We start from the raw sequence: 14615 nt of genomic DNA on the forward strand, positions 1-14615 counted from the left end.
TAAAGATGAGCAGCTCTTGGCTCATCTTTAACTGTCTCAATGAAATATCACATGTCAGACAAAGGCAGCCGACCTTGAATAGTTATACGTTGCAAACATATTTATTTTTATAAAATTAGGGGGCAAACGAGCAAACGGATCACCTGAGAGAAAGCAACTACCCATGGACACACACAACATCAGGGCCCTAGCCGAATTGAGATCGTAAAGTTACAAAGAAATCTATAGTTTCGATATCACCAGTGCGTTAAGAGGAGTCCACACCGCCCTTTTTTCCATACAAACGTTGTCCCCTGTTTCCTCCCTGGATAATGCTAGTAGAGTTATAATTTTTTTCCTGAATATCTACGGCCACTAATACAATGTCCCTATGTTTTCTTTTTTTTCATAATTTAATTATTAAATAAGATATGAACGTTCAAAAACCCAAAAAAATGGCCAGATTTTCCGCTGTGTTCAAACGTCCAGAAAACAGATTTGGCTAGATTATACAAAAAAAGCAAAACATAGGAACACAGCTCAAGCCTTTTTTTAATCTTTAATGAAAAAAGTACTTAAATCAGTTAAGTTTTGGAGAAGGAATCAGGGGACAACGAATCGTTGATTTTCTGGATTTTCTGCAGTTGTCTCTATCGCGTTCTGCGGTTATAGGCTTGAGGTAAGGGAGACAGCTATAGATATTACACGTACTTTTTTTTCATTTCTCTAGCCCCTGTTGTATCCTCTTAAGGAACGAAGTAATTTTAAGAGGGAAAACTCTCTCTACTTGAAGGTTTGCAGGTCCAGAAATACTATTGGTGATAGTTCGTTCCAGAATTTTACTGTGCGTGGCAGAAAGTGACGCAAAAAACGCACGGTGAAAGACTGTCAGTCATGAAAGCGATGGAGATGACGATGATAATATTAAGTTTTTCGCGTGGAACGATCGCGAAACGATGCAGGAGGTATGATCTCGAAAAATATTTGTATACTGTAGAGGGTTAGTATAAACAATAGTATGTATTATCGTGAATGCTATCGGTACTGCACTTGACACTGCACCGCGGTGCTAATTGTAGAGCAGTGCGAGCATGGCGCGGGCGCGGGCGGGATCTTTCATCTTCGTGGCGCTGTTCCTACGAGTCTCGGCACAGGTATGTCTAATTGTCTCACACCGTTACATCTATTCTTAGGCACTGAATGAGCGAAGAAGTAACAGTATTGCCAAAGAATACTGAATAGTGGCTAAAACTTGGCAGCTAAGGTCCAACTTGATCTAACCAGCTACGAATTTCGTGATGGAATTTAGCCACTATTTAGTAAATCTGTGACTTGACGCGCCTACTAATTTATGTTAGCCAATTATATTTGCTAATTTCTAGGAAAAACTAGGGGTCGAGCCTGCACCCTAGCGAGTACCCTAAATCCTATTAATATCATGATAGAAAAAAAAATATATATTCAAAATAACTAAAATAAAATAAAACAAATGTACTTACTAGTTATACTTCGATACTTGTTTAATATTATTATATAATATATAATTATATTATGTATTTTGATTGTTCTAAATTGTTTACATTAAGTGATTTCTATAATACTGTGTGATATGTATTTTGTAACAATTGTAACATAATTAATGTAGTATTTTAATGATGGTTGTTCTTTTGCACGGACTCACGTTAAATCATATTTTGTAAATAAATAAAATGGGCCACCAAGATACAGGCTTTGCCTAGTTTGGTTAAATAATAATATTGTAATTCCTAATGCAATTTAAATAAGTGTACACTCGAATCATGTAATGTATTGTAAGCAACCTAAATATTGTGAACTCCTTTACTTATGATGTTATGTAAGCTAAAAATAAATAAATAAAAATAAAAAAAAAGACTTGGATGACACTCTCAGACTACGAACGCTCTTTCACTAATCACTACAGCTGAAGTACAAATTATTCTGCTCACTGATGACAAAAACAGATGTTTAACTTGGCGAGTAATCCGTGACATGACGACCGACAACCCTGGCATTGTGATTCAATATTATAACAGGAGAATATTATTTTACTCTGTACTTATTACTTAATGTTATCAATGTGTGTATGTGTGTATGTATGTGTACCTTATTCAGGGATTATTGTAAAAGAAATAGCGCTGAAAGCCGAAAGGGTTTTGTAGTTATTACATGGCCAAATTAATGACGTTCAGGTATTTTTCATAGAAACATAGAAGTCGAAAATCTTTTACAGGCAGCAGGCACTTTGGCAGTACTAACTGCCAGTTTTAAAGTGATCTCGAATATTATATATACAGTCTAAACGCCTCCGTGGTCTAGTGGTATAGAGCGCGGCTCTTGACTCGGAGGTCGTGGGTTCGATTCCCGCGTTGGGAACATGTTATTCCCAAGTTTGGTTAGGACAGTGCAGGCTGATCACCTGATTGTCTGACAAGTAAGATGATCCATGCGTCGGATGGGCATGTAAAAAGTCGGTCCTGCGCCTGATCTCTCGCCAGTCGTGTCGGTCTTCCGTCCCACTGGGTTATGAGAGGAAAGGAATAGAGAGTGCTCTTGTGTACTGCGCACACACTTGGGCACTATAAAATTACTCCTGCGTAGCTGGCCTGGTTTCAATGAAACCGGCCACCGTCACCGAAACCGGTGTGGGAGCTATTATTATTATTTATACAGTCTGTATCTAAGGGACACATAAATATTACAATATTATATTATAGACTAATATAATCAACTAGTCTTCTTACATACTGTATTTAATTAAGTAAATTAATAGCACATTAATTATAGCTTCTATCATAATAATAATTAATCATCATCAATTATTCTTTTTTTTCCTTTCTATTATTTCCTTTATATTCTTTAAGTACCTACTTCTTTTAGTTCGAACCTTATGACACCAGCACACCAGAAGACACGGCGTCTCTGCTCCAGATGTACGCCAACCACATAAACTCCTCTCTCGAGCTGGATAAGAGCGACCGCCGCATCATGAAGAGCTGGGCTACTGACTTCCAGGTAGAGGCTTCTATAAGTTGGGTTGTGTTGAAACAATGAAACATGGAGAAGCCGCATTAGGTCTGCAATTTTTTTCCAAACTTCTCTTCTAACTCTATCTAAAATGTAAATTCTATTTAATAACTATCCCATAATTCTACAGCATATCACCAAATAAAATTAAGGATTAATAATGTTAAAATGGAGTCGCAGGGAGAGGGCGCTAGTGTGCAACAGCTGATTTACGTCTCTCAGTTTTCTTCGGTCTTAAAAATATAAAAAGTGTTTATTTAATTGTGAAAAACGTTATATTGGGATTATAGTGAAGTGCTAACCAACATATATTGTGGACTTTGCCTAAATAAAGCGATTAACTCTAATAACAAGTGTAAAAACTATTCAAGTAAACAACGGTTAAAACTGAACTAATAGCAATTTTCTTCAAAAAGTGAACTGTGGAAGAATTTAATATAAAAGTGTCAGTGATATAGTGCAACTACTTACAAACAACTGCAACAAATAAAGAAAGTCACCAAAAATATAACGATGAAATTGCAAAATTGACTGCAACAGCAGCGCCATCTAGTAGAAATTGTCGAAACTAAAATAACAACTAGCAAACTAGTGATCAATTGGTGTACCGATCAAGTTCGTAAAAAATTACGCGAGAGGGCACTATAATACCAAAATTAAGATGGAAGAAGTCATGAAAGCACTTAACAAAATTCAGAACGAATTAGACACGCAGAAAAATACAATTATAGAAAGCGCTAAAAATGTAACAGAAACAGTAACACAAAATGTAAACATTATTCTGGAAGAAAAACTTCATGTTTTAAATGAAAAATACGAGGACCTCAAAGAAAAAGTGGAAAATCAGGAAAAACGAATTTATTTTTTAGAAAAACAGGCTCGAAAAAATAATGTTATTTTCTTCGGCCTCGAAGAAACCGAAAAATCGTACCAAATGCTCGAAAATACCATTATTAATTTTGTAATAAAATATTTTTCTCTAGAATTGGACCAACGAGACATTCGTGAAGTTAGTAGGATTGGAAAAAAAGGGGAAAAGCCTCGCCCAATTATGACTTCATTCTCCACACTCGGTACAAAAATAAAAATACTGAAACAAAAAAGAGAAGCCCTCAAAGGAACCCCATTCTATATAACGGAAGACTACCCAAAACAAATACTAGAAAAAAGAAAAGAGCTGCAAGAGCAGGTTGTTGCTGAAAAAAACAAGGGTAATCGAGCATTTATCAAGTACGATAAGCTTATTATACAAGGTACAAGGAAACCCATTGGCAGCAACAAGAGACTACTTACCCAATCTCCCGAATCACCTTCAGACTCTGCAATACATACACAGGCCAATAAGAAAAATAAACAACAGAACCAAACGCATAAAAAATTAAGCCAGTGTGAAGGAATTGGAAAGCCAAGCATGCTCAACTTCTTAGTCAACAAAGATCTGAACAACTCTCCCAGCTCTTCAGACAACAACAAGTCAGCCAAAACGTTCTAGCAACTATCGCCCCCCTCTGCAACAAATAATATTATAAATTTGAGTATAGAAAATAAACAACATCTTCCAAGACGGCTGGTCACCCTGGAAGATTACGACCACAACCCTCCAGAGAACAGTAGCACAAAAAATAAATTCTTTATACTTACATACAATGTTAGATCGCTTTCGTCCGAAGCACGTCTGATAGAACTAGCGGAATCGCTAAAAAATATAAATTATGATATAATAGGTTTATCAGAAATACGTCGCTTGGGCATAAAAATATTAGAGTACGAGAACTATATACTATGCCACACAGGAGTCACTCAAGGACAATATGGAGTTGAGTTGTGAAAATGTCACAAAAATATAATAGAGAGCTTCACAGGGATCTCAGATAGAGTTGCATTACTAAACATAGCCGTAAATGGTAAAAAAATGACACTTATCCAGGTGTATGCTCCAACTGAAACAGCAAGTGATAGCGACATTGAACTATTTTATGAGAACTTGTACAGAGCTATGGAAATCTCATATAATACTTTAATAATCATGGGCGACTTTAACGCAAAAATAGGTAAACCTAGAGTCGACGAATATTTAATAATGAAGCCAAATGGTTACGGAGAAAGAAATCCAAGAGGCCAAAGACTGGTAAACTTTGCTCTCGAGAACAAAATGGCAATTATCAATACATATTTTATAAAAAAACCAAAACAGAGGTGGACATGGCGCTCACCAGACGGAAAATATAAAAACGAAATCGATTATATCCTGACAAACAAACCTAGCATCGTTCAAAACTCTGAAGTACTAAACCTAAATTATTCATCGGATCACAGGCCTGTTAGAGCAACCATAATTCTATCTCAACAAAAAAAGAGCCGCTCTAGTTTTAATAACACTCAGAACTCTACATTAAATACCTTGCAGGGGATAACAGAATACAAAGAGTGTATTAAAACCTACTTAAAAAACTCACTAGATCGACAAGAAAATATCCCTATTCAAACGTGTTATGACCTCATACAAAATGCTATCACTCAAAGCCTCCAGTCCGCTCGGCCACCGGAAGAAAATAAACATAAAAGACACAAAATACTATCAGATAATACTCTAGCGCTAATGGAAAGAAGGCACATACTTCAAAATACTAAACATAAGACAAGATCAATGAAAAATGAGCTTACAGCACTATACAAACTAGTTAGCAAACGAATTAAACACGACTACACAAAGTACAGATTGGAAAATATCAAGAAACACCTCTCCCAGACAGGAAGCTCTAGGAAAGCCTTTAAAGAGCTGAAAACTAGTAAAAATTGGATAGACGGACTGAAAAGCGGGGGTAGAGTGCTAAACAGTCGCAGAGATGTTATTAAAATTGCAACAGACTTCTACAAAGAACTCTACAGCGCCCAAGAACGCGTTATCTACGATGCGGACGACATTGACTGGTCTAGCGCGTATTCTAAAGAAATCACACCATTTCATATAACAGAGACTATTCAAGCGATAGAGAAATTAAAATCGGACAAATGCCCAGGCTCGGATAATATAACCAACATAGCAATAAAAACGGCCAAATCGGTACTTGCTCTACCCCTCACTAACCTTTTCAACAGAATTTTGGAGAGTTCTCAAATTCCATCACAATGGTCGGTATCAAATATAATTCTTATCTATAAAAAAGGAGACCCCTACGACATAGCAAATTATCGACCTATAAGCCTACTCCCTTGCTTATACAAGCTGTTCTCTTCTCTACTCAACCAAAGAATAAGCGCTACCCTTGAAAGTGAACAACCGGTGGAACAGGCAGGTTTTAGAAAAAGTTTTTCTACTATCGACCACATACACACCCTGGAGCAAATAATTGAAAAATACCAAGAGAGACAGAGAACTCTATATGTAGCTTTTATTGACTACAAAAAAGCTTTTGACACAGTTTCACATAGAAGTATCTGGAAAGCGCTGATAGAGCAAGGAGTAGAGGTAGGATACATAAATGTTATAAAAAGTTTATATGACAACAACATTGGCAGAGTAAAACTGGACAGAGTCGGTCAGAATTTCCCCATAAAGCGCGGCGTAAGACAAGGCGATCCGATCTCTCCCAAATTGTTCATATCCATCCTAGAATCGATCATAAGAAAATTGGATTGGAAAACTACAGGACTCTATATAGACGGAAAATACCTAAGCCACCTTCGCTTTGCCGACGACTTGGCTCTTCTATCTGAGTCAGTATCTGAACTACAGGGCATGATAGAATCTCTTAATGTAGTGGGTAGAGAGGTGGGTTTAGAGATGAATTTATCCAAAACAATGATCATGACTAATAGCTTGGAGAAAATAATAAAAATAGACAACGAAGCACTCAAGTACACAAATAAATATGTTTACTTAGGAAAACAGATCAGTTTCGGAAAAGACAGCAACTATTCAGAAATAGAGCGACGTATTCAACTGACCTGGAATAAATACTGGAGTCTCAAAGAGATTTTCAAAAGTAACTTACCTGTTAGCATAAAAACAAAAACCATGACGAGCTGCCTGCTACCGTGTCTAACTTACGGTTGCCAGACATGGAAATACACAGCTAAAGTAAAGAGAAAAATTATTACATGCCAACGAGGCATGGAAAGAAGCATGTTAAAGATAAGAAGAATTGAAAAAATTAGACATACAAAAATAAGAGAGGAAACAAAAGCAACGGATGCTTTGTGCTACGCTCATAAATTAAAATGGAAGTGGGCCGGCCATGTAGCCAGATTGTCGGATGAACGTTGGACCATAAGAGTGACACGATGGAATGGCCCGCTCGGTAAGCGTAACAGAGGCAGACCGCTTAAAAGATGGGCAGACGATATAAAATCTATAGCCGGGCCACGATGGACAAACATAGCCCAAGATAGAGAAAAGTGGGCATCTCTGGAGGAGGCCTTCACCCGCGGAGGGGTTCTGGATGATTAATAATTAGTTTAATTCCTACATATTTAGTTTTTTTATTCTTAGTGTAATAATCGTCTATGAAATAAAGGCTTTTTTATTTTATTTATTTATTAATGTTAAAAAATAGGTAGGTAAAAGTAAAAGGAACTAAACGCACTTGCGTGTCTCAGGTGCAGCAGATCAATGTGACGACGCACTACCGGCTCCAGATGATGCGGCACAAGGAGCACAGCTACTACTGGATCAACGGCAGCGCCAAAGTAAGCAGTTATTCTTCAATTCAATTCAATTTCTTTATTTGCAATTTGCAAAGTGTGTGTCAGTAAAGATGTTAATAGAGTTGACTGTGCCATCACATCTTCAATAGGATGTTTCACATTTCCCATTCGACGTTCGAATTGTAAAAGTTACCACACGGTAATTAGCCAAACACGTCAAATATGGCAAGAGTTCATTGGATCTTGTTCATGGAAGTTATTGAATTCGGGTGGAATATACTAGCATTGTGAATTGAGCCCAACTGGTCACGGAAAATATAGTATTGTTATAGGGACTACTATAATATTATTACTATTACTACTATTATTATTTATATAATATTACTACCACTATCCTATGACAAAGGATACTGAAAATACCTACTATTTGTATAACATCGAATTTGAACCAGTAAGTTCTTACCGGAAAATGTCCCAATCTTAGTAGCTAACCTTAAAAATTAATTTCAGAACATTGGCGGCATTGCGCGTTGTATTGTTAGTTATTATATGGTGCTCCCACACCGCAGTTAGAAAATGTTTAGTAACATTAGCAAATCACAAATGTTAAAAAATTTAAAAATGTCATGTTCATGTTAGAAAATGTTAAGTAAACGTAAGTTAACAAATTAATTATAGCAAAACAAATTATAACAAAATAAAGCATAATATTGTGTTACCTTTTGTTTGTAAACCTTTTATATATAGACGACAGGGTATGCAGTGAGCCAATACCAGATTTAAATGTTATAAAATGTTAGTAAACATTATTAAACATTTTCTATTAGTGTAGGAGCACTTATAACATGTGACAGTTTCTAACAAAATGTAACAATTGACAACATTTGTTAGTAAATGTTTTTATGTTAGAAAATGTTTACAAACATTTTCTAACGGCGGTGTGGGAGCACCATTAATTAGTAATGCTGTAATAATTTTGTAACTTTCAGTGGCATGAGTGCATTAAAATTCACAGGAAGGACATACAACATTCAGAACAAAATTATTACATAGCTGAAAGTCACTGTCTCAAATCTACCAACGCGAACGAGGGAAAGAAAAGACACGCAGTTTACCAAGTAGAGAAAGAGGTACATACGTAAAATTTTAATTTAAGGGCCACACACATGTACCATATTATTATTCTGTTGCGTTTTTAAACATTATTTAGAACTTACTAGACTTACTAGATGACGCCCGGAACTCCATTTCGCCAAAAGTTGTTTATCACGCTCCAACCATACATTTTTCTTACAACAAAACTATCCTGTCCTTTTCCGGGACAGGTTCAGCGGTGCGTCTTAAGCGTGAAGATGTAACAAACAGACAGACAGATACACTTTCGCATTTAAACACATTTCAAAATATTTGTACGGATTAGCAACATTGTTCAAGTAAAGTAGGAAACAAAGATAATATTATAGTAACCACTTAGTAATGTGTAGACTTGTAGAGCATGTCATAACAGTTTGAAAAATTATTTTACAGATCAAAAAATGGCGTAAATCCTATCGGTATCTACTGAACAAGTGCAAATCTAACAATCCGGGAGATGACGTCGGGACTGGAGAATGCCTAGTAGACTATGTAAGGATTTTTATACACATAGGTTTTGTTATATTTTTATTAATCCGTACGCACACGTTTTGATGCGTGGTTAATTTCCTGACACAGCGAATAGAAGAGAAAAAAGTGGAAGGTTCTATATTCCGCTGTGGATTTTTTTATCACATAAATTAGCAACTATAATTATTATTACAATTACGGGTTAAAGCTTCTACTCGTATTACCAACTTCATATTTTTTTTCAGGTAAAAAGAGACAACTACCACGTTACCTTCCAAAGACTTATCCTTTTAAAACTGGAAGCCATGTCAGATCTGTTCAAAGAGATGAGGGATTCCCTGTTTAAGTTGGAAGAGTGTCTGAAGGGTACTCTGTCACATTATTTGGACAGAGTACGTGGTATAACGGGCAACCTAAATCAATGTTACAGTATAAAAAATAAAGATTCTTGGATAAGCTACTTTTTATTTTCAATTAATATTGTTGTTACTGAAGTTAGGGAAAAGAGACATTTCTTACTTATTACTCTTGTATTTGAATGTCTGCTAAATACTGGTATGTAATATGCCATCCATCATAGCCCATCCCAAACGTGTAGATACGCTCGGGATGGACTACGAATTACGATGGACAATAATAATAATAGCCTTTTTATTCTGACTTCGAGCTATAGAATGTCTCGAAGGTCAGTGTGCCTCTCAGCGCGGCATATGCTTCCTCCAGCCTTTTCCACTCAGTTCTGTCTAGTGCTACTCTTCTCCAATGGTGTTTTGAACTAAGATAAGTAAAAAAATAGGATGTTGGTGCGATCTCGGCAACGCGGCAAATGTATGGTCAAGATCGTCTTTACTCAGGGGATGGCCTTAACATACTTGCCGCGTCGGGTAGCGCCGTAGCGGCAGCAGCATTCTCGCGCTGGTACTTCCCTGCCCAACAGAGCTGAGTGTAAATGTCGCATAAGAAAAGGATATCGGCTACGAACGTCCAAAGCTCAAGGCTTCTCAACAAAAGCAATCAAGATTAAATTGATTATTGTCCAAAATGTCCCAACGTGTAGAGGATCCTTAAACCAACAATAAAACGATTCGTACACATTCGAATTATTTAATACTTCGATGTTATAAAAGTACAAAAATTATATACAAATTAATCTAATGATTTAGGCATGGCATTTAAAATATTAATATAATGAGGAAATATTAAATAGATTTATTTTGTACAAAGACACACATGGCTTTATATAAGTAATAGGTATTTTGTAAATGCTTACTTCAAAAACTCTAGTATGAAAGTCTTTCATTTCAAAATATGAACATAGACAATTTATCATGTACTTACACAAACCTTCCTATGTTTATAATTCGTCAGATATAAAATTATTTAGGGCTGATTTCTTAATCATCGGATAGTTTTTATTTCGCGATTTGTGTTTATGACAAAATAACAAACAGCTACACTCACAGAGATTGGTTGTTATTATTAAATTTAATTAATTCTTATTTATACTTCCTTTCTGTAAAAATTAAAGGTAAGTTAGTTAATTATTATTGTCTCGGAATGCGGCAGATTTTTTTTTTATTCCTCTGGTGAAATTTATCTTACGGTTGAAAAATCAGCCCTCATAGCAATATACTTATTCAAAAGCTTATAAATAATAATATCTCCCAAATTGAATAATTAATACTTATGCAGCAATCTAAATGGAATGTATAATGTCTAAAAATAATATCTACGGATATGTTACTCTTGGTAAAAAAAAATACAATATTCAGAACAAATGCATCGATTACCAATAACTTGTATAATTTTTTATTGTCTAATTTGTACAATAGAAGTAAAGTTTAAACTTTCTAAGGGTTCGCAAAAGTTGTTTACTCATGATTAATTTAAAATGAGAGTTAATAATGACTTATTTAGGCCCACTTGCGCAGAAGTGGGTAACCATTAACTCTGGACTAAAAATCCAGTAATCCAGCAAAAGTTAACATGATATAAAATATATAATATCATGTTAACTTTTGCATAATGCGACTAAAACGACAGAGGTAAAATGACAATCAATCCAGAGTTAATGTTAACTCGGAACGGGCAAATCGACCCCCATAATATATCATATTAGTTAAATACCGTATTAAAATAATATCAAAATACACAGAGAAATGACAAGGTAACTTGCTTAGAAAACTTTTTTACCCTAAATTAAAGTAACACTTACTCTTAGCAATTAGTGTCAAAATCTTGGGATCCTGAGGTCCTTTAGGCCTCGCAAGTCGAATACGAGGCCTCCAAGACCTCTATCTTTAATAGGAGATCGCACTGGCTCCTAATAAGACATTTAAGTTATAATTTAATTGCTTAATAGTTATCATAATATCAAGACACTTTAGGCAATTTAAAGCGAAAAGGCACAATCTATGACTTGAATACCTTTTTCCTTTCATTATCGTGGTCGAATTTTCTCAGTACACTGCTAACTTACCTATAGGCTATACCTACATAAACTTTTAAGGAGATTCGTTTCAATGCGAGTACTGACTACAACTACTCCTGTAGTTACTATATTTATTATTTACTATTTACCTGAGCCGTAAAGGTAATGGTGAAATATTATTAATTCACAAAGGTAAAAATTGTGATATTATATTGTGATTTCATTACAAAAGGTACCATAATAGATATATTTAATCTTTTACCTTGCTCTACCTAGTGCTCTTCTCATCTTCGTTGTTTTTGACTAAAAATCACTTGTATCACTCACGTAAACAGTCTTTCATATTCTTAGCTCTATTTACACACACATAAGGTTCAATTTCCACTATCATAGCGGACCTAGCCCTGCGGACGGCCGCGGGGGTGGCTCCGGTGTGTCGGGTGTTGGGGGCTTGAATGTGCTACCCTAAAAATAAATAATACAAATTTCAGTACAAAACATTAAAAACATAACTAAAAACAAATAAATATATTAGTTAATTCAAAATTCAATTACTCCACCATAGGATACAAGCAGCTCATAACTCTTAAAACTCTAGGCGAAAGTGGAAGTCCCAATTGCATAGAACATTCTTATTATGTTCAATACCATTCGTGGTTCTTTCTCATCCGTTTTTGCATATTTGAAAGGCAGCATTAGTGTGGTTTTTGACATTAAAGATGCTGTCTAGACTGTATAATATTACCTGGAAGCCGAGCGCGGCCTCTAGCGCGGAGGGCTCCCGTTCCCGCAGCGAGCCGTACTCGGTGCCGCGGCCCGCGATCGTCGCGTACGTGTTGTCTGGTACCAGCTGTAACATACAATATGCAGGGGTTAAGAGCTCACCTGACTCTAAAAATCAAACATCGTCCTTCTCTCTTCACACTCACGCCCGTCTTTCATATGCCAGGTGAAAAGGACGGCGCGGAATCATCGCCGAGTTAGTTTTACTTGAATAAAAGACGAACTATAATGATTATGAAAAAAGTGTTTTGAGCAAATTTAGGTTTTATCTATACCTTTATAGATATTAAAATATATTAAAGAAAAGACAGCAAACTTCGAAGATCCAAGCAAAAATGTGTTTAAAACAAGGTTTTTTGTAAAAAAGAAACTATCGAGCATTTTTTGAGTAATCGTGTTTTCGTCTTGAGCATTTAATCTTCAAGAACTGAAGTTACTTGTGTCAAAAAATCAGTTTTCTAGACTTTACAGATTTTGAGATCTAGGTTAAAGTATATTTATTTCGAATCAAACTGACATTTAATATTATATTGTTTTTAATAACTACTTAGCACTGCTGTCTAGTCATGTAACTACAGTGGTGTACTGACAAGTAACCAGTAGGCAGTGTAAGGATGTAGATCCTCCGATCGGAGTGGGGGGTGTTAGGTTTATTTTCGTTACGTAATTTTTTGATTTGGTCGCCGCGCTCAAAGCCCACGACAAAAGCTATGCAATGGCTTAAAATATGACGATACTCGAGTGACGAGTACTTGTCATCAGAAACATGACTGCACTGTATATAAGGATTGGTCCACATTTGTATCATTTGCGCGATCAGATCTCCGTCGCGTATTATCCAAGCGTATCAAAATGATACGCGTTTCATGATATGCACCGATCGCTATTAACCGCGTATGATACGTGTCGTATCAAATACGCGCATGATCGGCAGAATTATCCAATAGGCGTCCACACTATGATACGCACACTTGATACGGCGCGATGATCGCGACGGAGATCTGATTGGAGATCTGATCGCGCAAATGATACAAATGTGGACGCACCTTTAGACCACTTTGTAAATACTTTTATAAAGTGTATAAAGACGCCCAGTACTAGGTAGACATTTTATGAATGTGCTCATAAAATTATAAGTTTTTTCTTACCTGCGGCTGATCAGAATTCTGCTCGTTCTGATCTCCGAAGACGTTCATGGTAAGTTCCTGCTCTTCATACGGCCGGAGTTTGGTCTCCAGCCAGAGAGGATTCTCTGTCGTACTCAGTTCCTCCAATATTCTTCTTCTGGCTAAGCTGTCGCCTTTACTTGACTGAAGTGATGGTGGTGGTATAACCCTAACATTTTAAAGTGATGTCAATAAAAAAAAAATGGGATATAGTAATAGCGTGAAATAGAGGCCATACTGAAACGAGACGAAGCTAGTTGCGATGCATATAAAAGCAATACAATATTTAAATATCAAGGATAGTCAAGTATTAGCTCTATTTTTGTCTGCGTACACTTAGAAGCATTGCTGTGTCATTGAATTTAAATAGAATTCTCATTTTAATTTCAACAAAGTTGACGAATGACGATGTAAGTACTACTCGTATCAGGGTAGTCGATTCCTAGGCAGATGGAGGACCTGAGTAATTTGGTCGGGTTACGTCAAACCCAGCCGATCGGCGATCACAATTCACAGCTAACATTGAATTGACAATCCGTCCAAATGTCGTAGGTCCGTCAACTGCCTAGGAATCAATTTCTTCGATGGTATTATACTAACCAATGCTTGAGACAAGCGCAGACCACAACAAATGTGACGATTCCAGTAAAGAGCACTATCAACAGTGCTATAAGCGCCGCCAGCGCTGGATCGAAGCTGTCAGCGGCTTTTGAAGACGTGCTGGCTGCGATAAGAGTCTCCACTCCGTACTGCTGGTACACGTCCTTGAGATCGTCGTACTTGGAGTCTATGGTCTGAAGAACTTTGTCTACGGATAGAACCTGATAAGTCACAGGGTCTACCGCGTGCATGTGGATCTCACACCTGGAAAAAATAGTGAATAAGAGATAGTACACAAGGAGGTAGCTTTAAATTGCATCTTTATCTCCCTTAGGGCCAATTCACACCGGATCGGCAGC

At 36.5% G+C, this 14615-nt stretch overlaps 2 protein-coding genes across 3 annotated transcripts in view; one reads left to right on the plus strand and one right to left on the minus strand.

Annotated features, from left to right (window-relative positions):
• Positions 1-1039: 1039 nt before the first annotated feature.
• On the plus strand, positions 1040-9839 carry LOC121740521. Its single transcript, XM_042133252.1, has 6 exons — positions 1040-1133; positions 2878-3012; positions 7624-7713; positions 8661-8801; positions 9199-9297; positions 9522-9839. Exons 1-6 carry the CDS (start codon positions 1071-1073, stop codon positions 9837-9839), a joined length of 846 nt encoding a protein of 281 aa, XP_041989186.1. The 5' UTR covers positions 1040-1070.
• Positions 9840-10448: 609 nt separating this feature from the next.
• LOC121740203 (cadherin-87A) overlaps positions 10449-14615 on the minus strand; it is a 55561-nt gene continuing 51394 nt past the window's right edge. For both annotated transcript variants that reach the window (XM_042132838.1, XM_042132839.1), the window contains 4 exons: positions 14257-14520; positions 13639-13825; positions 12453-12557; positions 10449-12172 (listed from right to left, as the gene is read on the minus strand). In XM_042132838.1, coding sequence (XP_041988772.1) covers positions 12095-12172; positions 12453-12557; positions 13639-13825; positions 14257-14520 — 634 coding nt within the window. In that variant the 3' untranslated portion in view covers positions 10449-12094. The remainder of the gene's footprint in view (positions 12173-12452; positions 12558-13638; positions 13826-14256; positions 14521-14615) is intronic.

The sequence above is a fragment of the Aricia agestis genome, chromosome 3, assembly GCF_905147365.1.
Source record: "Aricia agestis chromosome 3, ilAriAges1.1, whole genome shotgun sequence".
NCBI lineage: Eukaryota > Metazoa > Arthropoda > Insecta > Lepidoptera > Lycaenidae > Aricia > Aricia agestis.

Coding starts and splice junctions, on each gene's coding strand:
- LOC121740521 (XM_042133252.1), top strand. CDS start 1,071: ATGGCGCGGGCGCGGGCGGGATCTTTCATCTTCGTGGCGCTGTTCCTA. Junction 1,134..2,877: donor TCCTACGAGTCTCGGCACAG/GTATGTCTAATT, acceptor TACTTCTTTTAG/TTCGAACCTTATGACACCAG. Junction 7,714..8,660: donor GGATCAACGGCAGCGCCAAA/GTAAGCAGTTAT, acceptor TGTAACTTTCAG/TGGCATGAGTGCATTAAAAT.